The sequence below is a fragment of the Mustela lutreola genome, chromosome 15 (assembly GCF_030435805.1).
Source record: "Mustela lutreola isolate mMusLut2 chromosome 15, mMusLut2.pri, whole genome shotgun sequence".
Taxonomy (NCBI): domain Eukaryota; kingdom Metazoa; phylum Chordata; class Mammalia; order Carnivora; family Mustelidae; genus Mustela; species Mustela lutreola.
In genome coordinates, this window is record NC_081304.1 from 42,102,620 (window position 1) to 42,126,238 (window position 23,619).

General features: G+C 54.3%; 1 protein-coding gene across 2 annotated transcripts; it reads left to right on the top strand.

Moving 5' to 3' along the window:
- On the top strand, window positions 1–23,121 carry SLC13A2 (solute carrier family 13 member 2). Of its 2 annotated transcripts, none has more exons than XM_059148248.1 (12): window positions 1–212; window positions 14,616–14,770; window positions 15,705–15,841; window positions 15,956–16,170; window positions 16,943–17,120; window positions 17,245–17,367; window positions 19,115–19,333; window positions 19,555–19,643; window positions 19,904–20,025; window positions 21,166–21,327; window positions 21,946–22,083; window positions 22,393–23,121. In XM_059148248.1, the coding sequence occupies exons 2-12, from the start codon at window positions 14,672–14,674 to the stop codon at window positions 22,561–22,563; spliced, it is 1,653 nt and encodes a 550-aa protein (XP_059004231.1). In that variant the 5' UTR covers window positions 1–212; window positions 14,616–14,671; the 3' UTR covers window positions 22,564–23,121. The 2 variants fall into 2 exon arrangements, with proteins under 2 accessions (XP_059004231.1, XP_059004230.1); XM_059148247.1 differs by having other exon boundaries at window positions 21–212; window positions 14,642–14,770.
- The last annotated feature ends 498 nt before the right edge of the window (window positions 23,122–23,619 follow it).

A 23,619-nucleotide genomic window follows, 5' to 3' on the forward strand; every position in this document is an offset into this window, starting at 1 on the left:
CAACCAGCTTTATATAAGTTTGCCCTGGCCTGCCGCCTACCTGCCGCATCGCTCCTTTGGCTCCCTGGATCCCGGAGGCAGTGGCTCCAGAAACCCTCACGGGTCACACCATGGCCACCTGCTGGCAGGGCCTGTGGGCCTATCGCTCCTACCTGCTCGTGTTCTTCCTGCCTATTTTACTTCTGCCCCTGCCCATCTTCATCCCCACCAAGGTAAGCACTCGGGGTTTGGCTCCAAAGGGGTGAAGGAAGGACGGGGGAGGGCAGTCTGGATGAGCGCTGGGCGTCCTGAGGACCGGCGTGGTTTACTCATCCCTCCCTGTCCTGGAAGTGAGGCTCTGACCTCGTGGTCTTCCTCAGACTGACGGCTAAGAGGCCAAAGGGATTTTTTTTGGTTTGTTTGTTTTTAAGATTTTATTTATTTATTTGACAGAGAGAGAGGTCACAATTAGGCAGAGAGGCAGGCAGAGAGAGAGAAGGGGAAGCAGGCTCCCTGCCAAGCAAAGAGCCCGACGCGGGCCTCGATCCCAGGACTCTGAGATCATGACCTGAGCTGAAAGCAGAGGCTTAACCCACTGAGCCACCCAGGCACCACAAAGGGGGCTTGGCACCCAGGAGTAGCCGCCCAAGGGGAATGGCTTAGGTGCACTTGAAATCTGCTGCCTGGGGAGACGGGAAGCCAGTTCCGTAAAGGTGGGTGCAGGTGGAGGCACCTGGGGTTATCTGGCTACCGTAGGCTACCCCAGCCCTGCCGGGCTCAGTGGGGTGAGAGCGGTGCTGGCTGCTGGAGAAGGGTGGAAAGGGTGTAGGAGGAAGCTGGCTTCAGGCAGTTTGTGCCTTTAAGAGTGTAAACAGAGGGGCACCTGGGTGGCTCAGCCGGTTAAGTCTCTGCCTTCTGCCTCCGGCTCTGGTCATGATGCCAGGGTGCAGGGATCAAGCCCCATGGGGCTCCCTGCTCAGCAGGGAGCCTGCTTCTCCCTCTCCCTCGGCCATGTGCGTGCACGCACTCTCTCTCTCAAATAAATAAAACCTAAAAAAAGAGAGAGAGAGTATAAACTGAAAGAGAGCGAGCTCACCCTTGATCCCAAAGGCTAAGTCAGCTGAGGGAGAGGGGCAGGAATTGGACAATGGACGGGACCCTGCCAGTGGGCACTATAAACAGCATATCCTGGGTGGAGGGACAGGTGCCACAGCCTCCTGCCTCCCTTGGCCAAGCAGCAGGAGCCAAAACTTTGGCTCCCATTTACTGGAGCCCTCACCACCTGCTCTGGACCATGCATCCAGTCTCCCTTCCTCTCCTCTTCCCCCTCCCCTGACAGACCCTTCCTCTCACCTTCAGAGGCAAGCCTGACTGCCCCATTTTACAGATGGGAAAAGTGAAGTTAAGTCACTGAAACCAGGGCAGATCCTGGCTTCACAGAGCTTGGCTATAATACACTTTGGGGGACCCCTTGTAAGTAAAAAAAAAAAAAACAAGATAAAATGATGAATCTAAAATTATAGGGCTTTAGGGGAGGGTCAGTTCAGGAGGAGGGTCCTGAAACTCAAGTTTCACAAACAGCAGGTGAGGCAAGTCACAGAAAGTGGCAGAGCTGGGGGTGTGGTTGAGCACCAAAGCCTAGGCTGTCTTCTCTCTACCCTGCTGCCTCCTGAAGGCTGACACAGGATCCCCTGGTCCAACCCCCACCCCACAAGCCCAGGACTGCCCACTGAGCCATTTTCATCCTTTTGTCCCCAAAAGGGAAATCGGGGCAGGCTTTTTGTTCACGGCATCACAAAGGGGTGAGAGAATAGGGATGCTGGGGCACAGCTCCTGAGCCTCTGACACTTGGTAAGTGACAAAGCCCTGTCTGACCTTCAAGGAGATCCTCATCTCAGGCCAAAGCCAGTGACTTCCCTGTGCTGGGGACCCGTCTGATGGGTTTTGAAACAGGTTGGGCTTTATGTGTGAACTGCAGAGAGAAGGACAGTAAAGTGCAGCCCAGAAAGATTCAGCAACTTGCCTAAGGTCACACAGGAAAGACCAAGTCAGAAGAGAAGCCAGCCCCCTGGCAGGAGGGCTAGGGGTTGGGAGCACCCCCCCCCTCACCCCTGCCCATGTGCCCTGTGCTGCACCCTGCCCTGCTGCCTGCTTTGGCCTCATAGATGGTGCTGACCCGGGCCTGACTCGGAGGAACTGTTCCCAGTCCTACCCGCAGAGTCTAGGCCCTCCACGGAGGCCCTGGAAACCAGCTCCTCTCAAGGACTTTGCTCCCCTCACTGTCCCCTCCCCAGCCTCCTCAATTTTTCCCTCTCGCCTAATCTCTGCCATCAGCATACAAATGTGCTGTAATCTCTCTCACTGTGAAAAAACAAACAGACCCTCCCTGAATCCCACATTCCCTCCACAGAGGTCTGCTTTCTCTGTCTCTCCAGATGGAAGGTCTTGGAATCTGTCTGCACGTGTCTTCCCTTACGACAACTCCCGTCTCCAAAAGGCTACCTTCCAAGCCCCCCCTTATTCCCACTCCCCCGCCCAGGTGACTTTGGCTATCTCCTTGCTGACAACTCCCCAGTCTTAAGCCCAGCCCTAACCTCCATATTACCTAGCCAACACTGGACACTTGCTCCCGAATCTTCTCCAAACGGCTTATGTTTCCACATGGACAGGTCCAAAACAACACTGCTTGCCCATCTTTCCCAACTGGTTCTTTCTGCCGTCTTACCAAGATGTGGTTCAACTTTCTACTTCAGAGTGTTTCCCTTTTTTTTTTTTTTTAAATATTTTATTTTTAAGTAATCTCTATATCCAACGTGGGGCTCGAACTCACAACCCCGACTTGGTCAAGAGACATGAGCTCTCCCCACTGAGCCAGCCAGGTGCCCCTAGAGCCTTTACTGATTCCTCTTTTCCCTTCATTTCCAGTTCTGTCAGTAGGTTCCGATTGACTCGAGACCTACGAAATACTGAGTGGAAGTGCTTGCCACTGCCCCCCCAGTGGGTCCAGGCCGCCATCATTCCTCTCCTCTCCCTCTCCCTCCCCAGACCATTCTTCACTCAACCACTACCTGTGGAAGCCCTTCTACAGGCTTCGAATCAAACTCGAAATAAAACCCAGACCTCTTAGGGCAGCCAGGAGTCCCTAGGGCTGCACCCCTGGAGACCCCTTGGTCCCCAGTGCCCAGTATCTTCCCTTCCCTTTCGTTCACTCTTCTCCAGCCTCACCAGCTTTCTCCGTGCTCCGCACATCGCTCGTCTCCCTGCCTGGAATGTTCTTTTCCAGATGATTGCTTCTCACTCGGGTTTCAGCCTCAATCTACCTGCTCAGAAAAAGCCTTCTCTGACCGCTGCCGGTCACACTATTAGGAAGCCCTGTTGTCCTAAGTAAAGGGCTTTCCCTAACTGAAGTGATGCATTTGTTTATTTTTTATTTATTCTCTGACTCCCTATGCTAGAAGGTAGGCTCCATGCATGCAGGCCTTTTGTCTTCTTCCATGCAGAATCTCCAGGACCTGGCACATAGTAGGTGCTCAACAAAACACACGTTGCATGAATGCATGATTGTGGGCAAAGAGGACCCTGTGTTGAACCCCTGCTGTCTGGAGTGAGTTCCCAAGCTTACCTCCATGCCCCCGAGCCCCTGAAGTGGGAAGACTGGGGAGTTGTCAGGATGGAGAGTTTGATGAGTCCCAGACAAGGCTCAGACAGATGTCCATATTGTAACAGTTGACATTTATTGAGTATTATTTCTGTGCTAGTCATGATGCCAAGCACTTCAAAGCACTAACCCATTTACTTCTCACAATAACCTGTGAGTTACTGTGAGAGAACTATTATCCCATTTTACAGACCTATCAACTAAGGCACAGAGTAGTAATTTGTCTGAAATGCCAGCTAGAGAAAGGCAAAGTCTAAACTGGAACATGGCTTTGAGGGTCTCTGCTTAAAGCTGTCCAGGGATACAGGCTGGTGGCCCCATTGTGAGTCACCTCTTGAGCCATCTACCCTCCCATCCACCCTGCCATCAGCCAGTGCTCCCACTGGGCTGCAGTTGGGGAAGTCTGTTGAGCTCCAAGGCTCTGTGCTAGAGGTTACTGGAAAGGAGTACGGGATTCTGTCCTCAGGTTGCTGTCAGAGGAACATGTGTTTACACAGAGATATAGCAAAGGAGCTCAGAGAAGGGAGCAAATTCTTCCCACTGACTCAGGGGTGAACCCAAAGCAGGTGTTGTTTGAGTTGGGCCTTGAAGGCTGAGTGAGATGCCAACAGTCAGAGGCACCCATAGACGGCCGGCCGGGTGAAGGCAACCATAGGAGTAAAGGTGTAGGGGCCAGAATCATAATGTGTGTTCCAGAAATAGCAACCAATCCTGGAAATGCTCACCATCCTCTGGTGGTCCCAGGGGAGGAGGGACGGTGGGGCCCGAGGCCTCCTCACTGCTTCCCCCAGCTCAACCACCGGACAGTGAAGGGGCACTATGGGTGTGCCCCAAACCTCATACCCACCCATTCACTTGCCTGCTCCCTTGCCCATCAGGAAGCAAGTAATACGTCCCAAGGACTGTTTAGGTGCAGGGGCTGGAAAGACACACAGAAACATATGCTGTGAGAACCGACTGTGACTATGGCTTAGGGACGGGCTGCTTGGGATGGGGTGTTCAGGAAAGGCCTCCTGGGGCAATGATATTTACCCTCGGACCTGAATGACAAGCGAGGGCCAGTCAAGCACGGCTCTGAGCAAAGAGCTGTCCAGGCAGAACACGCAGTGCAAAGGCCTAAGGCCAAGAGCAAGCTTGGCAAAGCTGGAGGGATGATCAAGGCCAGCGTGGCACAGGGAGTAGAGCAAGGGGAAGACCGTGTACGTTCAGTTAGAGAGTCGGGGAGGTCAGCCCATGTGGTCAGCCCTGCAAGGCCCCGGGGAAGGAGGGTTTTTAGGTCAAAACTGCAGGTGCCCCACTCCCCAACCCCGCCCCCCACATGGGACCATCTGGAAAAACAGTCTCCTAGGGGCACAGTGTTTGCCAGGACCGAGCTTAGCTAAAATCCAGATCGTAGTTACAGGAGGAACAGAAGGCAGAAATTCTTAATCTGAATCAGCTGCTCTCCTAGACTAGACGAATGGTATGTCGTGTTGCCCACGTGAGCTTTAAGACCCGTGTAACTAAAATACCCTAACTGCAAGCTATTCCTGAACCCCAGGGACAGAGCAGGACTCAGATGATTCCCCGTGGGCATGAAGACTGCACGTGGAATCTGGACCTCGGTGCTGGGGTTCCCCTCTATCTTTTGAAACTTCTTGGCTCTTGATCAAGAAGGCAGAGCCCAGGGAACAAAATGGGATTTCGGAGCCAGACAGATGTGGGTTCAAATCCACACTGTATGTGACCTCACCAGCCCTCTCCTCTCTAAGGGGCTGTGTGAAGATTAAAAATAAGAACCTGTGGACATAGGATCCCTGGTACCTGGGGCCCCGTAGGCGGTGGTTCCCTGTGCCTTCTGCCTCTCATCTGAATTTTTAACCTCTGAAAAGCACAGCCAGCCCCAGGCACCTGACTTCTTTTCCAGAGATGACTTCTGTTCACAGGGGCAGTTGTCCGGACAAGGGGGCCTTGATGTTCCCACCTGTGAATCAGGAAGGTGAGGTACAGCTGGTCACGGCCATGAGAGCAGTGAGGTAGAGTCCCTAAGTGTAACCACCACCTGGAGACGACTTTCTGGCCTCTGGGGGTGCCTGGGAGTAGGATTAGAAGAACCCAGGGCGCCTGGGTGGCTCAGTGGGTTAAAGCCTCTGACTTCCACTCAGGTCATGATCCCAGAGTCCTGGGATCGAGCCCCACATCGGGCTCTCTGCTCAGCCTGGAGCCTGCTTCCCCCTCTCTCTGTCTCTGCCTGCCTCTCTGCCTACTTGTGATCTCTGTCAAATAAATAAATAAAATCTTTAATAAAAAAGAAGAAGAAGAACCCAGCCTCCAAATCCAGCGGGGTTCCTGGAGGAGAGAGAGAGAGAGAGAGAGAGAGAGTTTTCCCCAGTCTGGACTTTGTTCCCAAATTATGTCGAAGCCCGTCAGCACCTGCTAGGTGAGGGTCAGGAATGGGCAAACCAGGTAGAATCTTCCACAGTAGTTTCCTGCATAGAATCCAGCGGCGAGGTCCATCGAATGCATGGAGTGTGGAAATGCTTTGCTCACAGTCAGTCTTGCCTGCCGTTTTGCTCTTCTGTGGACCCATGCTGACCTGGCCCCCAGCCCAAGAGGTCAGGATTCCCCCCCACCACTCCCGGCGTTGGTCTTCTCTGACACTCAGAAACCCATTGTTTCCCTTTGGCCTCTTAGAGCGGATGACGCAACTAACTCATTCAGACTTGAGTGCAGAAATAAACAAAGATCTCAGGAGTGAGAGCGGGCAGAGGAAAGGCAGGCAGCCAGCCACCACCGCTCACTGTTAGCAGACCCTCAAAGGTGGGGCGGGGACGGAAATGCTTTACTGGAGGAAAGGGGAGGCTTCAGGGGTGCCCCGACAAGAGGCTGTGGGCAGGGGAGGCCGGAGGGCCTGATAGGCGGCAGGTAGGCCATGTGATTGGTTAGGGATGCAGATTTGGCTCTCACCAGTTGTTCTGGCACTGGAAGTGAGGGTAGAGAGTAGGGGCAACATGGAGGAAAGCCCGCTGTCATTGAGCAAATCCGGAGCGCTCAGGCCACCGGCTCTAGAGGCTGTAATTTGGCTTCCCCGGGCTGGTCGCTGCAGACCACGGGACATATTTTCGTATATGAACTGGTTGTCTTCCCCTTTGCATATTCAGTCTCTTGAAAAGGTTAGGTATTTAGCCTGGACCTACTATTACCTGGAAAGACTATCCGGCAGTCCGGCCTGCTCTGCATCTCCTGCCCCAGGTCCCTCCAGCCCTTGGGCTCACTGCAGTGTGTCTAGACACCCAGAGCAGGCACGTGGGAGTGTTTGCTTCCCTTTCCTCCTACCCAAGATTTTGTTTACTTATTTGAGTGAGAGACAGAGACAGAGATAGCAAGAGAAAACGCAAGCAGGGAAGAGAGGGAGAAGAAGGTTTCCCACTGAGCCGGGATCCCAGTGCAGGCGGGACTCGATCCCAGGACCCCGGGGATCATGACCTGAGCTGAAGGCAGACGCTTGACCAGCGGAGCCACCGAGGAGCCCCCCTATTTTCCTCTTTAGATGATGTATTTATTTAATTAGATGACACACTGACATCGTTTGACATTGGACAGTACCAAAGAATGAAATGGAGACGTCCTGCTCCCATCCTGGTCCCTGGCGCCCATCCAGATGACAGCCTCAGTGGCCAGGGCAGGGACTCCTCATCCCTGGGAATCTAGGGGGAGAATTCAGGAAGTCTGTGAACTTGGATGGAAAGAAACCCTATATTTTGTGGTCTATAACATCTAAGGAAAATTTAGTACTTCCTTCTGTTATGAATGTAGATAGCAAATCACAATAGTATTAACCATGTGTTTGATTTGGCCACCAGGAAAAAAAAGTCACAGATATTGTTACATTTCATTAGATTCATTCTATCTTTCTAATTCTGATTCATATATATATATATATATTTACAGACAGACACTGTGCACATATTTTTAAAAATCACATAGGGGATGGGGTGCCTGGGTGGCTCAGTTGGTTAAGCATTTAACTCTTGGTTTTGGCTCAGGTCATGATCTCAGGGTTGTGAGATGGAGCCCCTCGTCAGGCTCCGTGCTGAGTGTGAAGCCTACTTAGGGTTCTCTCTCTCCCTCTGTCCCTGCTCATATATGTTTTCTCTCTCTCTCCCTCTCTCTCTCTAAAATAAAATCTTAAAAAAAAAAAAAAAATCACATAGAGTAGCATTCGTGTAACCTGACAGTGTAACTCTCTCCTCTTAAAACCCTTTAAGGGCCTCACTTTTCACCACTGTCTTCCAGATAAAGCCCTGGATCTCCCCTAAGGCAGACAAGGCCTGTTCCAAGCATGACACCCCTCCAAGAATGCATCAAAATCACTCATGCCTCATTCTGTTCTCTCTCTGCTCCCTCCCTCACCTCAATACCTTTTGCCCACCCGCCCGCAGAACTCCTCTTCATCCCTCAGCACCCGTTCAGCATCCCCTCTGGAACCCCTCAGGCCCCTTCTCCTCTGGGATCCCACTCTGGTCTCGCCTTTGCCATGGTTCTTGGCCGGCTGCCGCCTAGTACGTCACCTCACTCCCAGACCTGGGAGTGCTCACTGCATCACTCCTCACTAGGGGCAGGGGGTAGTGGGAGTGGCCCCCTGTGTGCCAGCCCATCCCCCCTCCCTGGGTTAACCTTCAGTCTCCAGGAGGAATAAGTCATGGTGCTCTGAGACTAAAGGCAAGTTTGCAGCTGTGCAATAGCCACGGGCTGCTCTGTGCCCATCATGGGTAAAGGCCATGATGCCCACAGGTCCCACACCTTGCCCGCACCCTGGGTCCAGAGTCTGCCCTGGACTCTGGCACTGTCATCTCCATGTGTGCCTCATGAATCCATACTGGTTTTCCGGGAACCGGGAGTACATTCATCTCTCAACACCAACCCCACCAATTGCTCACCGCTGTCAACCGTACTTTATGACATACTCACATCCTTTATCCTTATAATAGCCCAGAGGGGCAGGTGTTTCTTTTATTCCCACTTGCAGATAAGGAAACCATATAAAAGAGATAAATGTGTGTATAGCTGGAAATGATCAGTGTTGCTTACAAAAAAAGAAAGAAAGAAAAAGCTGAGAGAGGTGATGTAACTTGCCCAAGGACACAGCCATTAAGCTGGGCCTGGGCACGTGAGTTTTCTGACCTCTCACCTGTGTTTCCCATTAGCTGCCAACCTGGGGGGTTGGAAGTCCTCTGAGTATTGATCTCTCCTGTCCTCTGTTGACTTTGCAGGGCAGCCTGCCCACAGTGGGCCGAAGGGCCAGCCCACATGGGGGCACCCAGAGCCCCAGAGGGCCAGGGCTGGGCCTCATTCATGCCTGCTGCTCTCATTTATGCATTCCTGCCCATTCCATGTAGGTGTCTGATGGGGTAGGCTGAAACGGACTCGGCCCTAGCTCCCTAGAGACTATGGTCTAATGAAAAAGGTTGATGTTCATAAAAAAATTCATGAAACAAAACATTTAATTATAGCCTGTGATGAGTGCTAGGCAGAAGAGATACATGGGCTTCATGTGTGAAAACAGGGAACCCATGGAGGATTCCCTGAAAAAGGAATACTTGAGATCTTGAGAATGAGTAGACATCAACTGAGCAAAGTGTGAAGAGAGGAAATCGTGTGTGCAAAGGCCCTGTGGCTGGGAGAAGGATGGAGCATTTGAGGAACTGGAAGAGGGCTGGTGTGGCTGGAGCAGAGAGCAAGGAAGAGAGGCTCAAATAAGCCCCAAACTTCTCCTGAGAGCAGTGGGGTACTCTGAAGGGATTTGAGTTGTTTTGAGGTGAGTGTATCCATGTTGGAGAATTGGAGTGGATCAAACAGACTTGTGACTTGAGATTGCTCTGCCTGCAGCAAGGAGAAGGGATTTCGGCACAAGAGAAGAAGAGAGGTGAACCAGGAGACCTTATAGGATTCTTGGTGACAGATGCTGGGGCTCGGACGAAGCCGGTGGCCAAGAGCTGGAGAGAAGTCAGTGAGGGCATTTGAGGTATAGATGACCAGCAGGACTGCAGACTTGGAGGGGAGAGGGTATTTGTCTAATGAGTGCCTGATGAACAGTTGAGGGGCCTAGGGCTTGCCCCCCAGAGGCTCCCAATAGCAGGGACTTCCTGATGTAGGGGTGGTGTGGCACAAGTGGGAAAGGAGGATTTTGCATCCAGGCCAGCACCCACCGAAGAGCCAGGGGTAAACCACCCAGAGGTGAAAAAACTCACTCCCTGTCCTCAGCAGCCCATAAACAGATACTGAAAGAGGAGCAAATCCTCAGCCAAGGCACAGAGCTGGGGAGCACCTCCCCTGCCCGCCTGGGCAAGGGAAAGGTAGTGACAGAGGAAGGGAGCAAGAAGCATTAGCTGCCGGGGGGGGGCAGGGGGAAACTCTGCCCCACTGCTAGCTGAGCCACCATAGACTGCAGTGCAGGCTATGCGTATGGGATTGGTGTGTGGGCTTGTACGGTGCCAGCAACCTTGGGGAACTGCCAGTGGCCAGAGCATAAACTGACTGGGTCCCACGCCATAGGCTGCCAGCTGGGCTTGGCCAGCCCGGGTTCCTCCCTCACTGCGGAAGGAGCAACAACCACTGCCCCATGGAGATGTGAGGAGGAAATGAGAGGGAAGGGACACGGAGTGCCCACCCAGCTCCACAAGCTTGACCTCTGTTGATTCCTCGCTCTGGCTCACACTGCATCGCTGGGGCTCCTAGAGACCCCTTCTCCCACCGAGAGACGGATTCCACTTGGAGATGGACCTACAGGTTTAGAAAGTTCCCAAGGTTAATTCAGGGAAGCTACCATAGTTAGTGCTAGGTCATTGTTCTCTTTCCCTTCACCTTAAGGCAGGGATAAAACTGGGGCCCAAGAGAGCAAGAGCACCTGGCTGTGAGGGACCCAAACAGAGGGGGTTGGGCCACTTGCTGCTCCTAAAACTCAAAGGCAGAGAGATGAGCCATGGTGGAAGAGGAAGGGATTTCTCTCAACACGTCCATCACAGGTAAGAGAGCAAACTAGTGTCTCCAGAAAGGTCTCCAAAGTGCTGAAAATACATGCTGGTTTATATAAGGAAAATGTGGGACAAAGAAAAGGTCCCACAGGTGGGCAAGAAAGGTCAAGTTGACCACTAGGTCTCGGGGTCAATCATGCAGTTTCCTGTGGCTGTCAGGGTAGTCCCTGCTGTTGCTTGGGGGGTCATTTTGGTTTCCATCAGGGTTTCTTTGCCTGCATCTTTTTGGCTTGAGATAAGAGAAAAGCGGAAGGAAGAACTTAGGGGCGTCTGGGTGGTGCAGCCGGTGGGTCATCTGGCTCTTGGTTGCAGCTTAGGTTATGGGTTCAAGCCCCATGTCAGGCTCCATGCCCAGCACAGAGTCTGCTTGGGATTCTTGCTCCCTGTGCCTCTGTCCCTCCCTGCAGTACTCTTTCTCTCTCTCTCTCTCTCCATCAAATAATTTTTTTTTTTTTAAAAGAAGAACTTAATTAGAAAGTACGGACTGAGGTGAAAATGGAGGTAGCTGAAAACCTCGTTCAGGGATTTTTTTTTTTAAAGATTTATTTATTTATTTATTTATTTATTTGACAGAGAGAGAGAGAGAGATCACAAGTAGGCAGAGAGGCAGGCAGAGAGAGAGAGGAAGGGAAGCAGGCTCCCTGCTGAGCAGAGAGCCCGATGCGGGACTTGATCCTAGCACCCTGAAATCATGACCTGAGCCAAAGGCAGCAGCTTAACCCACTGAGCCACCCAGGCGCCCCGGATTTTTTTTTTCTTAAAGATTAATTAATTTGGGGTGCCTAGATGGCTCAGTTGGTTAAGTGTTTGCCTTTAGCTCAGGTCATGATCTCAGGTTCCTGGGATCGAGCCCCACATCAGGTTCCTTGCTCAGGAGAGAGCCTGCTTCTGCGTCTCCCTCTGCCTGCTACTCTGCCTACTTGTGCTCTCTCTCTCTATCTCTCTGTCGAATAAATAAATAGAATCTTTTTTTAAAAAAAGATTAATTAATTTATTCATGAGAGAGAAAGTGCACAAGAGGGAAGGGCAGAGGGAGAGGGGCACTGCTTGGAGCCCGACCTGGAGCTCCATCTCGTGACTGTAAGATCCCGACCTGAGCCAAAACCAAGAGTCGGTCCTCTCACCGACTGTGCTACCCAGGCGCCCCTCGTTCACAGACACGAACCCATTTCTGAGCTATGAACACCTTTGGCTGTCTGGGGAAGACTTCGGACCCTTCTGGAATAGAGCTTTAAAATGCCCCAAAGAAAACATATGGGATTGCCAAGGAAACCAGTTACTTTGAAAGAAAGTACTAAAAATATGAAAAAGCCAAGTGCAATTCAGGAATACAGGTGATCATTCATGCATTAAATAAAGATCTGGCATTGATACAACTACCATGTCAGAATGAGTGATGGATAGAAACAGTATTTCGAGATACATTTGGAGATAACGGCATCAACTGATCTATGCAGCACATAGCTGATGGCTGATGGCCATGATCAAGGGCCTTTGAGACAAAATCAGCCGCGGTATCCCTAACCACAACATGGCTTCAATGCCTATGTTTGGAGCCTTAGTTAGATGTTAGCGCAAAGATGGAATAGTTTTCCTGCAGATTCCTTGGAATTCCACGCCTCAGTTAAGCACCCTATGACCCAGGAAGAACAGGTCAGCAAGTTATGTTACAGCTGGACAAGACTGCCCAGGTGGATAGGATGTAGACTCGGGGCTAGGGACACCTGGGCCAGAGAAGGCTTCTGGATGGGACTTTGAAACTGGTTTTGGGCTTGATCCAGAGACAGACTGACGGACGAGAAGAGGACTCCGGGAAGTTGTAAAGGGGTAAGGAAGCCATAGACAGAACACACTGGAGTTCGGGGGGGGGGGGCTGGGTTAACGATTAACAGCTCTCTCTGCAGCCTGGGAATGGGGTCTCAGATGGGGAAGGTTTGGGCTTTACTTGCCTGGAGCCTGATGGCGGGAAGTGGCAGGCCCCAGGGAAGACAGTTCTGTTGGAATTGAGAGCCCCAGCCCATCCCTATCCAACCACCTAGTCTCAGCGAACCTGAGGCTGGAGGGCAGCCCACAACTAAGGGATTCAACTCAGGACAGAAAGGGAAAGATCAAGAGCCAAGTAGTCGGGCTGCTTCACTTGCGGACGTGTGACACGGAGACACTGGCTTCATTTATTTATGCCTCCGTTTCTTCATCGGTGGGATGGGAACAATAGTCAGTCATGACCTCACCGAGCCATGAAATGTGACAGTCACCCAAAGCACGGGGCACCCAAGGCCTGGCACGGAGGAGTCCGGGGGATACATGTGCTGTTGTCAGCTCACTCCTCTCGAATCAGCACTGACCGCACACCCCAGCCCCCTCCTTGTCTCTGGCCAGAGAATTCCGAGTCAGTTGGGGGTGGGGGCCGCCAGGGTCCAGAAGGGACCGGCCTGCCCTTAGCCCGGGGTGGGCGGGGGTGTGCAGAGATGAGTAACTGGCCACACCATCCATGCAAGTGAGAAGGAAGCCGCTGAGAACAGCAAAGTCAGCAGAACTGGCCTCCTGCTGGGGGAAAGGTAGGGTGGGTCTCTGGACGAAGGTCAAGGTGGCCCCACCCCTGGGGCCGAAGAGTCCATGTCCAGGGTGAGGAGAGCTCATGGAAGTTTCGTGAGGACGGTGGGGAATGGGCAGGCTGCATGCTATTCCATTCCAGGCATTCCTAGAGCACTGGGGAGACGCCCTTGGAGTTCTTCAGTCTGGATGCCTGGCCTGGGTTCCAGACTGGCTCTCCCACTCCCCAGTTCTCTGTGACCTTGAGCAAGCCACTCACCCCCTCCAGCTTCTCTAGATCCTGGGCCCACCACACCCACCTTCAGGGCTGCTTGAGTTACCCAGGAAAACACCCAGCCCCTAAAAGTTGCTCCATCAGCAGCAGCTTCGTCTTCCCCCAGGGATGCTCCCCAAGCTTCAGGGCACTAAGGGGAAGAGGTACTCCGGGGTGAGCACCAGGTGAAAAAAACAAGAGGTCAGGACAAGCCTCCCAGCCCATTGTCCTGGCACACCTGCAGCCCCACAACCCCTTTGGCAAAGAGTGGGCAGGTGCCCCAGAGGCCCCCTTCTAGCTAATGATTCTCGGGCCCTCCCTGCAGGGGCCCCAGGACCCTGGAGGCTCTCTGACTTCCATGTCCACCCCAGGTCCCCTCCCAGTTCTGATGTCTGGCCTCTCCAGAAAGAAAGGAGCACTTCTGGTACCCAAAGACTTGCAAGACTATGATTCAAGTTCCCCCCACCACAATCTCCTGCACAGCTCAGGGCTGTGGGAACCTTTACATACTCTATAAATGTGTATGACAGCTCCCGGCGTTGTGTGATGCTGGGGTCATTCCAGGCTTGCTGGGAAGGAGAACTCCCACTATTACAAAACTTCCTAGTGGTTCATTCATTCAGAAAAGTTTTGCACTGAAGCCTGCTGGGTCCTGAACTCCAAGCACCCAGATGCCACAAAACCGACTCAGTCCTCATGAAGCTCCCCTTCCGGGAGAGGAAACGAACATTTCATTGCATCGTCATACAAATAATTCTCACAGGCTCTGACAAAGTCGGGGAAGGCCAGGGAGCCAGGTAGAGGTCTGCAGAATCCAGGCCTCAGTCCCATCTAGATGAGCCCCCCATCTCATCTAGGGGATCCTCACTTTGGCCCCCTGCGACTAGTCCCCTCGGGCTGGGTGGGGCCTGATGACCAACTCTAAGCTCTCCAGTCCCTCCTGTGTGGCTGGATTACAGCGTGTAGCCTCCTCAAGGTCAAAGACGAGGTGGTGAGTGCCTTCCTTTGTTCTTTATTTCCATTTTGAAATGAGACCTTGGACTCAGGAATCAATGACTGGGGCTTCTGCAGACTCTTCCTACACTGTTGCCAATGGCCTGTTTTCTCTCGGGGCCAAGAGGTGACATGACTTTGGGACACAGGCCTGACCTTCCAACAGCTCTTCTGCTCCTCTCCTGCCCCCAGGAAGCCTCCTGTGCCTATTCCATCATCATCATGGCGCTCTTCTGGTGCACTGAGGCTCTGCCCCTGGCTGTCACCGCCCTCTTCCCCATCTTCCTGTACCCCTTGATGGGCATAATGGATGCCTCTGAGGTAAGGTTCCTGGGATGGAGGGGGTCTGGTATGGAGGAAAGCCTCATCACAGGCAGGGCACACAGAAGAGGAGTCCTTGCCTCTGTTTGGCAGGTCAGGGAGCACTAAGGGAGGAGTCAGAAGATGACAGTGTTGTGGGGGGGCGCATTCTAGAAATGCCGAGGGCATGGTCGGTGTTGAGGGTTAATTCAAAGTGGATCAGGTATAGGCCAGGGAGGTGGACAGGCCAGGTGACCCAGGAAAAGGGTCCTTGAAAGTCAGCTAAAGAATGTGTATTCTCCTGGGTCAACAGCTCTGAATCATGAGTGTGTGTGTCTTGGGACCACGTGCAAGGCTGGTGAAAACACAGACTGCTGGGCCCCAACTCCAGAGCTTCCGAGTCAGGAAATCAGGGACAAAATGCCTGAGCATTTTGTTCCCAGCAAGCTCCAGATGGGGGATAAGCCGGCTTGTGGACCACACTTGGAGAGTCACTGCTGTACTTTCTAGTGTCAGTGCTAAATTCTCTATCTCCCAGTCAATGGCTTGAAACATGACTGGAATCAGGCTAGATTATCTCCCACTCATTTCTGAGGGGAGAAAGAAGGGGAGGAACCTGGTTAAATTCTTTTTTAAAGATTTTATTTATTTATGTGACAGAGAGAGAGCACAAGCAAGGGGAGTAGCAAAGGCAGAGAAGCAGGCTCTCCACCAAACAGGGAGCCTGATGCAGGGCTCAATCCCAGGACCCTGGTATTACAGCCTGAGCCGAAGGCAGATGGTTAACCACGGAGCCACCCAGGTGCCCTGGAACCTGGTTTGTTTTCAATGGAAGATAATCCAAAGACCATTCCCACTTGGTTCCTAGAGCCCAGGAGACCAGTCTGTGTTTGTGGGAATATCAGGGGTCATGGGAGAGACCCCTTCCTGCCTCTCAGCTGTCCCTGCCTGCTAGGTCTGCCTCGAGTATTTTAAGGACAGCAACATCCTGTTCGTCGGGGGGCTGCTGGTGGCCATTGCCGTGGAGCACTGGAACCTGCACAAACGCATTGCTCTCCGGGTGCTCCTCATCATTGGGGTGCGGCCAGCCCTGTGAGTTCCCACCAACCAGGACTGGAGAACCTGGAACGGGTGGGGTGCTGGGGATCCAGTCCCCGAAGGGATGGCGGGACGCCAGCCAGCGGTTCCATCTTTGTCTCTCTCTAGGCTGCTCCTGGGCTTCATGTTGGTGACAGCCTTCCTATCCATGTGGATCAGCAACACAGCCACCACCGCCATGATGGTGCCCATCGCACATGCTGTCCTGGACCAGCTGCACCAGTCACCCACAGGCAAGGACGCAGAGAAAGGCAGCAACAACCCCGCCTTTGAACTCCAGGAGCCAGGACCCCAGAAAAAAGTGACCAAGTTTGATGAGAAAGGTGAAGGTCAACCCTGCTCTGCCCCCATCCCTGCCCCCTCCATCTCAGCTCTTGGTGGTGGTGGGGGGGGGGTGGTCTGGGGTGACGTTCTTGACAGAGTGGTCATCTCAGAGCTTTCAGGGAGAGAAAAGGGAGACGTGCAACGACCAACTTGTCCTGGTTTGCCCAAGACGGACCCTAGTTTTATTTTTTTAACTTTTTAAAAGATTTTATTTATTTGAGAGAGAGAGAGAGAGAGAGAGAGCACAAGCAGGCAGAAGCACAGAGGGTGAGGGAGAAGCAGACTCCCCGCGGAGTGGGGAGCCAAATGCGGCACTCATCCCTGGACCCCCGGGGATCATGACCTGAGCCAAAGGCAGACACTTAACCAACTGAGCCACCCAGGTGCCCCTATCCCTAGTTTTAAAATGAAAAATCCCACATTCTGAGGATCCCTTCCATGCAGGACCAGATGAGATGCTAGACCACTCAGGAAGACAGAGAGCTGGACTCTGGGTGGGCTGTCAGGGATCCCGGCTCCCTTCGTCCTGTGTGCTTCGGGTAATCCTCTTTCGGGCTCCGTGCCTCAGTTTCCCCCTCTCAAGAGAGAGGTTGGGCCAGATGGTGTCTGAGGGTTGACCTAGCCTGAGAGCCCAGGGAGTGCAAGCCCTCGCAGACCTGGACTGCAGCCTCGCTCCCCTCACTCCCCTACCTCCCAGCTGGTCCAGGGTGCTCACGGACAGCCCCCCCACCCCCCCACCCTCCCCCGCGCTGAGCTCTCCTTTGTTCCCAGATAACGGGCAGGTCCACCCCATCCCCGCCACGTCCTTAGAGCCAACCACACAGCCACAGGAGCAGGTCCGCTTCAGCCAGGGCATGAGCCTGTGCGTGTGCTACGCGGCCAGCATTGGGGGCATCGCCACACTGACGGGCACCACGCCCAACCTGGTGCTGCAAGGCCAAGTCAACTCGTGAGTAACTGGGGGCGGCGCCAGGGCGGGGCTGAGGGTGGGGTGAAGGGGTCTGCACTTGCCCTGGGAGGCCCCTGGGGCAAGGTCATGCAACCGGCTGTGTCCCTCCCACCCCCACCCCCAGGCTCTTCCCCAAAAACGGCAACGTGGTGAACTTTGCCTCCTGGTTCGGCTTTGCCTTCCCCACCATGGTCATCTTGCTGGTGCTTTCTTGGCTGTGGCTGCAGATCCTCTTTCTGGGATTCAAGTAAGTGGTGGCAGAAGTGGAAGCAGCCCAGGGTCCTGCCCTTACCCTCTGGTAATCTGGTAGCCGTTTCCACCAAGGGTATAATTACCTTCCCATTGAGAAGGCCTCTCCCTGCCAAGGCCTCTGTATGCCCTTGCCACCACCATTGAGGGATTTACTGCGCGGAGATTATTACTCCTTTTAGCAGATGAGCAAACTGAGGCTCCAAGAGTGGTGTACAGCTAGATTTGCCAATGCAGAAGCTGAAAACTAGGTCTCTTGATGCCCAGGCCAGATCCATTCCATAATGTTCCACAGTCCTTTGGTTAATGCTTAAGGAGCACACAGTGAGCAGGGTCAGTTCCAAAGGGTTTTTTTGCGTTCTTACTGGACATCTGGCCCTGTGTGAGACACTGAGAATACTAGGGGATGTTAGGTGCAGCCCCTGTCCTTGGAGCTTGTCTAACTCAACAGCAAGAAGCCTGGGGCTGAGGATAGTAGAGATCCCAGAAGGCTGAGGATAGTGGAGATCCCAGAATGCCCCTGTGGGACATGATGTCAAAGCCAAATCTTGTAGAACGAGAAGCCAGCCAGATAGCGAATGGGGTAACGGCACTCCAGGTGGTAGCAACAGCCTACACAAAGGTGCAGACGCAAGAAAGAATGTGAGAAAACTCGAGTTCTGTTGGTTGAAACATCAAGATCAAAAAGCAGTATCAGGAACTGAAGCTGGAGAAGGAGGCAGGGGAAGATGACGGAGGTCCTGTGTGCCACATCAAGCGCTGGGACCTTGTCCTTGAGGCCAGGAGTAGCAAATAGGTTTTATTCTTAACTTCCAGCCCTGGGTTATGGGTAGTGACCAGAGAAGTCTGAGTTGACCATCCAGTCAGACCTTGCTGGAGCTCAGCTGGAATTGGGTCTGAGATCGACTGGTGATGTCTGCTGTCAGTGAGGGAGGAGAATAGTGATAAGGGTGGTATTGTGGTATTGTGGTAGGAGTTATAGGCCTTCCCTGCCCAGGGTATGGTGTGTGGGGGCGGTGAGGATGGAAGAGGGGACGTGGAAAGTTTTTAAGTATTGTTGCTGTGCTTTGGAACAGTCACTTGGGCCAGTGCAAGGCAGCCGGATGGAGGCTGGGGGCTGGTATGAGGCTGGGTGGTGGTCAAAGACGCCCGCATATGCAAGGCATCATGGGACATTCAAAGCTGTGCTAGGTAGATGGTCTTTGCCGCTGAGGAATTCACGGTCCATCAGGGGAGTTGAGACTTACCCAAGTGAAAAATTAAAAGTCAACCCAAATTACGCAAGGGGCACACAGAAGTGGGTGGCAGTCTCCTCAGCCTCCAAGAGTGGTGTGGGTGGGGCTCAGGCTCCCAGGGGATGCCGAGAAGCAGGTAGGAGAGGGAGGGAAAGATTTCCCGAAAGGCTGCTGGAAGGGGGGAGTGGGGAGTCCTGGCCAGAAGTCCTTAGCGCAAGACAATCCCGAGAGGGAAAGGGGTCAGTGGGGCAGATGGAGCAGGGCTAAGCATGGGGAAACCTGCCCCTGGAGTCGAAGCCTTGCTTCTGCTAAAGAAGAACCATGACCCCACCCCAACCCTCCCCCTGAGTCTTCTGCTCTTCTTCCAGAACCTTGGGTAGGGTCAGGGCCAGGTTGGTGGGGTAGCAGTCCTGCCAGCATCAGCGTATCACAGGTGCTCAAGAGTCCCTTGCTTCCCTGCCTGGCACGGGATCCTCAGGAGCTACCCCAACTCCCCGCCCCCACCCACAGCTTCCGGAAAAACTTCGGTTTTGGGGAGCAGGCGCAGGAGAGAGCGCAGGCAGCCTTCCGTGTCATCCAAACAGAACACAAGCTACTGGGCCCCATGAGCTTTGCAGAAAAGGCTGTCTCTGTCCTCTTTGTCACCTTGGTGGTGCTGTGGTTCACCCGGGAGCCGGGCTTTTTCCTTGGCTGGGGCAACCTGGCTTTTTCTGACAAGGATGGAAACAGGTGAGCATTCTTGGGGAGAGTGAGATACTTCTGGGGCTCACCTGGCTAAGGGAGGAGGGAAGGGAGCAGGGCCCCTGGTGCAGACCCAGAGGGGACATGGTGGGGAGGACTTGCAGGGAGGGCTTTGCACTTCTATGGGAGGGGCTCCTCTCCACCCCTGTTCTACCCTATGACCCTGAGCAGCCCTGAGTCTAAGCCTAGCCTCCTTGCCCTACCCACAGCATGGCATCTGATGGAACAGTGGCCATCTTCATTGGCGTAATTCTGTTCTTGGTGCCCTCCAAGATCCCAGGGCTGACTCAGGATCCAGGTAAGAACCTGGAGTGGGGCAGGGAGGGGCCTCTGGGCAGCCCCTGCCTTCCAGCATGGAATGCGCCTTCAACTACACTTGATAGGAACAGTCAAAGCCCAGAGAGGCTGGGATGACTTGCCAAGGGTGCTGGGACTCAGGGTCAAAGTGAGGATGCTGCGTGCCTTGAGCTCTGATAGGGACCCACAGAGCGACCCAGGGGGAGGGGAGGAAAAACCTGTCAGCTCTCGGTGACCCGTCCTCCTCTGCTTGGGAAATAGAAAACCCTGGAAGGCTGAAGGCCCCTCCGGCCCTCCTCAACTGGAAGACTGTAAATGAGAAGATGCCCTGGAATATCGTGCTCCTGCTGGGGGGAGGCTTTGCTCTGGCCAAGGGCAGCGAGGTGAGAAAGCCCCGCCCCCTCGCCGGCCCGTTGGACGGGGACCCTGTGGCAGGGAAAGAGGCACCCTGCCTCCATCCCACACAGGATCCTCCTGGTGGGTGGAGCCTTGGCAGCGGCAGGAGAGACAGGTTAGAAATCCGTCTAAGGGAGGGGGAGGAAACACAAGCCTTAAGGACCTCCGCTTGTTACGGTTCCCAAAGCCAAAGGAAAGGCGGGCTTCCCTGGTGGGCAGGAACTATTTGTTCTCAGTTCCAACCCTGTCTCACCTCACTCCAGCAGCCTCACCCTCTGCCAGGCGGAGAATGCAACAGCTTTAGGGAGTAGTGAGCGTCAAGGGGACGCAGTTGGCCCGCTGAGGCCACCAGGGGGCGCCATGATCACACCCGGCCGGGCTCTAGGGACCGGAGAGCGCAACATTCCCCAGAGCCTCCCAGCAGGAGGGAAGTCCCTGAAACTGCCTGCGCCCCTCTGCGCCTCCGTGTTCTGGCTAAGCTCATTCATTGTGCAGGCAGGAGGCAGCTTCCCTGGGTCAGAGAATCCTGGATCTGGGGTTAGTTCTCACGGACTGTGCCAGGCACTGTGCTGCCTGCTGGGTGGGCAGTATCATGCGAGATAAAGTCCCAGCGCCCTGGGACTCACAGTCTGGCAGTACACTCGTGGACAGGTAATGAATGACCTTGGAGGCCTCATGACCCTGTGAATTGCCCCCCATTCTCCTGCCAGCCTTGTCCCAGCATCTTCCCAGGGCCCTCCGCCCTTCTCTCTCCTTGCCAGTCTGCTGGGCTGGCGGAGTCCGGGAGAGGGCTAAGGATGGCCAGGGAGCTCCCAAGAGCCTTTGGGAGAACAGGAGTAAAAGGAATTAAAGCCTTTACTCCCACTAAGCCCCAGGCTTCCCAAGAAGGCACTTTGGCGCCATCTCCTAGCTTCTCATCTGACCCTTCTCCCCACACCCAAGTGTTCTTCAAAATGCTAGAGGGGCCTTTTGGTGCTGGCTGGGTCTTACCTTCTTTCCCAAGCAGATGGGAGTTTGAAGACTCTAGAGAGATAGAGGCAGGAGCAGGACCCTCCCGGACCCCCAGCAGGGGACTCTGGAGCCCCAGGGACCCCAAATTCTCACACACTATCTTCCTCTGCCCACAGCAATCAGGACTATCTGAGTGGCTGGGGAAAAAGCTGACCCCCCTAGAGAATGTGCCACCTCCTGCCATTGCCCTCATCATCAGCCTCCTGGTTGCCACGTTCACCGAGTGCACCAGCAACGTGGCCACCACCACACTTTTCCTGCCCATTCTGGCCTCCATGGTGAGCTGGTCCTTCAGACATGCTTCTTTCCGGCAGCCCTCCCGCCCACCTCATCCAGGGGCCCTGCCTGCAGGTCGGAGTGACCTGTCTGCACCTCCTCTTGCTTCTGGGAGAAGACCCCTGAACTTCCCACCCTTCCTCAGACTCTTTGGCTACCTTGAGCCCTGAGGCCCTCTGGCCCCTGACTCACTCCGTCCCTGGTGATGTCACCCCTTGAGTATCCTGATGGGCCTCATTGGTGGCCTCGCCCACCTCCCCGGCCCAGCCCCTGTTCTGGTCAGTCCTGAGGTGACAGGTTGAAATGACTCCCTGGAGCGTCCCCAGCCCCTTCCTCCCCTGGCGCGTTCCCACAGCCTTTGATGACACCCTGGAGCCCCTTTGAGATCCGTTTTATGGGCCCCTCCCCTCACCACGCCCCACTGGGCAGGGCCGCACACTCATCCCCTCCAGAGAGGTCAAAGGGCCCTTCCCAGGTCACCCTAGTGCCTCCTGGCAGAAGTGGTGGGTTTGTGGCCAGAGGGTATGTCGTTGGTGGGGGATACTGTCCTCCAGAGAGGGGAAGCTGGAGAATTGGGAATGGGGACTGGGATCAGTTCTGCCCACTGTCTCCCCATCCAGGCTCAGGCCATCTGCCTCCACCCTCTCTACGTCATGCTTCCCTGCACGCTGGCTGCCTCCCTGGCCTTCATGCTGCCCGTGGCCACCCCACCCAATGCCATCGTCTTCTCTTTTGGGGGCCTCAAAGTGTCAGACATGGTGAGTGGCAGTGGGGCCTGAATGCCTGTGTGCTCCTTCCTGCAAGGCACCTGCCCCTGGGGAGGTGGACTCAGGAAGAACAGAGCCCAAGGTCTTGAAAGCTCACACAGAGCTTCCTGCTCCCTCCTTAGTGCCAGGATGAAAGCAAGGGACAGGGACCTTGCCTAGTGCTGCAGGTCAGACCCACAGAGAGACTTCTCAGGGAGACTTTGGCCAGTCAGAGAGCTCCTGAGCCCCTAGGAGCCCCTAAGGGATAGTTTCCGGCCCAGCTCAGTGACCGGTCACTCAGACTGGCTCTCCTGCCACCAGGCCCGGACAGGATTCCTGCTCAACATCATCGGAGTACTGATCATCACACTGGCCATCAACAGCTGGAGCTACCCCATCTTTAACCTGCACACCTTCCCATCCTGGGCTGACACCAACAACACGGCCAGCTGCCTGGCCATCCAGGGGAACATCACAACACCAAGCCCCTAGACCCAGGGATGGTCTGGCTAAGACCAGGGAGACCCGCCTGTCCGGATGCCTCTGAGCCAGGACGGGACATGTTCAGGCTCTAAGCCGAACATGGAGAGAAAGGCGCATATACACGGAACCTTGTACGCATGTCTGTGAGGAAGGGGCATGTGTGCTCTGTGCTGCATTTCCAAGGAAAGCGTGTGTGTGTGTATGTGTGTGTGTGTGTGTGTGTGTGGTGTCACATGAGGATGTCTGAAGGGGGTTCTTGTGTGCGCACACGACCCTCGGTGTGCATGCTGGGTGGGGTGCACGTCTGGGTTCTCGGACCATACGACGCACCCTGTCTAGCACTTCAGGTCCTCATCTCCCCCACTTGGTGGGTGACCAGCCCCCTTTGCACTGTATTTATTGAAATTTGGGGGTGGGGTAACCCAGGGAGCAGGGCCTACCAGCAGTTGTCATGGCAACGGTCCCTAGGACCAGCCCAGCTACGAGGTCTCCCCAGTTTCTCAGGTTTGGGGGAGAGGGATGGAATATTAGCCCCATTAAAGTCTTTTTTTTTTTTTTTTTTTTTTTTTTTTTTTTTTTCAGTAGAGTCTGGGCTGGTTTTCATGGCACTTTCTTGGGCTGGTCCACCACATGGCTCAGGCCCCAGGTTGGGGAGTGCTGGGAGGGGACTTGGCCTCTGTCCTGAGTGGTGGCCCCCTTGGCACCTCTCCCACCCGAGGGGGAAGGTAATGGCCAGGAACCCCTGCCAAGGCTGACTGGAGTGGGCGCAGCCACCCAGGAGAGCAGCACTGACATCACCGGGCCCGGCTAATTGGGAGCTGCCAGTCCCTGCGTGTCTTTGGGAAAACCGGCCTCCCCGTTCCCAGAGCACTCCCTGGGCATTTACATAAAACCCTCTCCCTCTGCCAGTTCCTCACCGACCCTTCCTCCAGCTTGAAAAACCAGTCCCACCAGACCAGGGAAGGCACACTGACCCCATGCTAGGTGTCCAGAAAGAGGGACCCTCACCCAGAGAGGGGGGCGGAACAAGAGGGATACCAGTGAGACACACAGGAACAGGTCCAA

Coding starts and splice junctions, on each gene's coding strand:
- SLC13A2 (XM_059148247.1), top strand. CDS start 111: ATGGCCACCTGCTGGCAGGGCCTGTGGGCCTATCGCTCCTACCTGCTC. Junction 19,334..19,554: donor TCTGACAAGGATGGAAACAG/GTGAGCATTCTT, acceptor CCCTACCCACAG/CATGGCATCTGATGGAACAG. Junction 21,328..21,945: donor TGCCCATTCTGGCCTCCATG/GTGAGCTGGTCC, acceptor CTCCCCATCCAG/GCTCAGGCCATCTGCCTCCA.